The sequence below is a fragment of the Sinocyclocheilus grahami genome, unplaced genomic scaffold (assembly GCF_001515645.1).
Source record: "Sinocyclocheilus grahami isolate Dianchi unplaced genomic scaffold, SAMN03320097.WGS_v1.1 scaffold291.1, whole genome shotgun sequence".
Lineage (NCBI taxonomy): Eukaryota > Metazoa > Chordata > Actinopteri > Cypriniformes > Cyprinidae > Sinocyclocheilus > Sinocyclocheilus grahami.
The window spans coordinates 544,764-547,651 of record NW_015505470.1 but is presented as its reverse complement, the minus strand read 5'-3'; the positions used below and the strand labels follow the sequence as shown (position 1 = coordinate 547,651).

The following is a 2,888-nucleotide window of genomic DNA, read 5'->3' as shown; positions in this document are numbered from 1 at the left end:
AGCTTGTGTGGTTGACCATACATCGTTACCAGAGCTTGCATGGTGTCTGTGTAGGGTCTCACAGAATTACAGTAAGAATCGGCTACCAACAGTGCTTCTTCTATCTTTAAGTGATCTGTCAGGACCTGATATTTGAAGCTTCAAAATACTGTATTTGAAATGTAGGGGGTTCGGAAGATGCACTATTTGGATGGGTATAAAACGCAGCAGGCAGTCGGTTAGGACTGAATGAGACGACTCTTAATTGAAGAGGCACCAAGCAATGTCTAGGTAGTTTACTGAAGAACTTGGAGTATACATGTGTGGTTTTCTATCACATGCACGCACACAGTAACTCGATATAAACTAGGACTTAATGGCAATCCAGCGTGGATGGATAAGTATTAGACCGAAGCTGGCGGACTTTCCACTCTCGCACGAGTGACGCAGCTTCTTTTCACTTCTTCTTCATAAGCACGGGATGATGTGGTAGTATACGGGACATTCAAGAATATCCGGGTCTTTTGTACAGTATTTGTATTTAAATACATTTACAGTATTTTGTAGTTATATTTAAATACATTTTTTTCACACAGTATTTTTTATTTTAATTACATTTTGATGTATTTGTGCCCATCTCTGGACATGGTAAAGTTGATCTGACAGCAATATAAAGTAAGTCCAGCCTGAATTAACTTGTTTTAAAGTGCAGATTCACTGTATTTCTGAACATGTTCTTCTGTTTCTTTGACTGACTCTTACCAGCTACATGCTATGGTTTGAGCTGTCACTGGTGAAAATGGTAAGATCACATGACAGCAATAGACAGTGCTCGGGGTGGGGCAGTATGCACCGGTACACAGTACCTGCACTTTACAATACTTTATACAATACTTTAATCTTTTGTGTACCTTTACATTTTATTATGTACGTTGACATCTGGTCACTCTATAACAAAAAAAGTGTCAGTAATAGCATTTTTGGGCTAGTGTGATATACAGTATATGATATGATATGATATGAAGAAATCATATTACCCAGATTAAGACTAGGGAAAACAAAGTTTCAATATTTTATTCTCAGTGCATCCCATGAATTGTGAGATTTGCAGGATTTCAGAAAATACAGGAAAAATGTATTTTGTGTGAACTGAAGCCCAGTGCTTTTAAAGGGACAAGATTTGGGACCAATACAAAATTATTGGTATTTTGTAGTGTTGTGGGAGCTATTCTGAAATTTAAGTGCAACTGAGAGAACATTGGACATCATTATGCAACGTCACATGGTACATGTTTATTATACCGATTTATACACAAAAGAAAAAAAAAATGTATACCCAAAAGATGATGTAGATCCACATCGGTCCAGTAGGTGACAGTATGCGCACTGAGATCTGCGCACTGCCATTGATGAATAGAAGAAGAACACAAAACCTGGCTAGAAGAAGACTCTGGAGTCTGGACGAATCATGGCGGTGGATAAGAAAGATGCGCGACCAGGAAAAGCTCCTAAAAAAGAGTCCCAGCCTTTAATTATCGCCAAAACTCCAGCAGAGGAGCAGCGTTTAAAGTTGGAGAGATTGATGCGAAACCCCGTGAGTTTACCTTTTACCGCGAGTTAGCGGTTTTATTTGGAGTAGTAACTCATGCTAATGATGCTACTGAACTATTGCAGGAGCACTGAACATAGTATTGAGTTTTATATTTTCATTTTAAAGGACAAACCTGCGTCCATTCCAGAGAAACCAAAAGAGTGGAATCCTCGCGCTCCACCAGAGTTTGTGCGGGATGTGATGGGTTTGTGTTTGTTTACGGTTTTAGATTTAAGGATGAAGGTAATATGAATTGCTACCTAGATCTAAATATGTCATCAGTTTTACTTCTTTCAATATGACTTTAAAAAGGAAATTTATATTGTCGGTTTGTTTTTGCTATTAGGGAAAAAAAAGAGTCATTCTTGAGACATGGGACTAAACAGATCCAGCAAGGGTAACTGCTATTAGGTTTAAAATTAAAAATATTTTCCATTTTAAATGTCATGAGGGATTAATAATAGAATGTATTTAACACAATTATCACCTTCAATTAAATTTTCTCATTATTATACCAAATCTATGTTTCTTAATGTCCTCTCACTACATCTAAAACAGTGTGTCCACAGAGAAGGGTTCAAGCATTCATATGCAATAAAATGGATAAAAATGTTTTTTTTTGTTAATGATAAAAAAGAGCTTGTTTTATCAAAAGCAATACTTAATAATATCTCCTATCAAAGCAAGGTTGTTTTTTAATGACACATGCATGTTTAATGTGATTTTAAAGTTGCGCCCCCACTTTTTGTCAACACCGTCAGACATTCAATAAAATGTAATAATATCAGGGGCAGTTGTCACTCTAAAGGGCCCCCTTGCCACAGTTAACCTCTGCAGAGTACATCAGTGTCAGACAGGCTCTGCTAAGTTTGATAGTTTTAGAATATTTTCAATCCTAATGTTAATATTTCCATTGTCACAGCCGTGATATGGCAACACCATCTTCCAATTTCTGAGGAAATTATTTGAAATATTTAGATAATTTTATTCTCCTGAAGCAGGTTCCATTAGCATCTAGCATCAACAGAAAAAAATTAAATGGCTTTTGTGAAAGAAATGCCAAATTTGTCAACACCGTCAGATGTCACCACCATAAGAATTTGTGTTCTAATGATATATAAAAATAGTTAAATGTGACTCTTGAATAAAAGCTTTATAAACAATAACATACTCACTGTTTGTTTTAATACAGTAATTGACTGATTTAATGTATTTGATTGTTAAAATGACTACAAATTCAGGTTTTCGTCACCTCCGTCAGATGTGTCAACTCCGTCAGTTGAATATTTTGATAATATTTCATTATGATATTTTATAT

The 2,888-nt window shown here is 35.8% G+C and overlaps 1 protein-coding gene across 2 annotated transcripts in view; it reads left to right on the top strand.

The window, feature by feature from the left end:
- Positions 1-1,370: 1,370 nt before the first annotated feature.
- The window catches only part of prkrip1 (PRKR interacting protein 1), a 6,551-nt gene continuing 5,033 nt past the window's right edge, over positions 1,371-2,888 (top strand). The window contains exons 1-2 of one of the 2 annotated variants that reach the window (XM_016292760.1): positions 1,371-1,573; positions 1,697-1,775. In XM_016292760.1, the coding sequence (XP_016148246.1) occupies positions 1,448-1,573; positions 1,697-1,775 (205 nt within the window). In that variant the 5' untranslated portion in view covers positions 1,371-1,447. The remainder of the gene's footprint in view (positions 1,574-1,696; positions 1,776-2,888) is intronic. The other variant, XM_016292761.1, reaches the window with a different exon arrangement.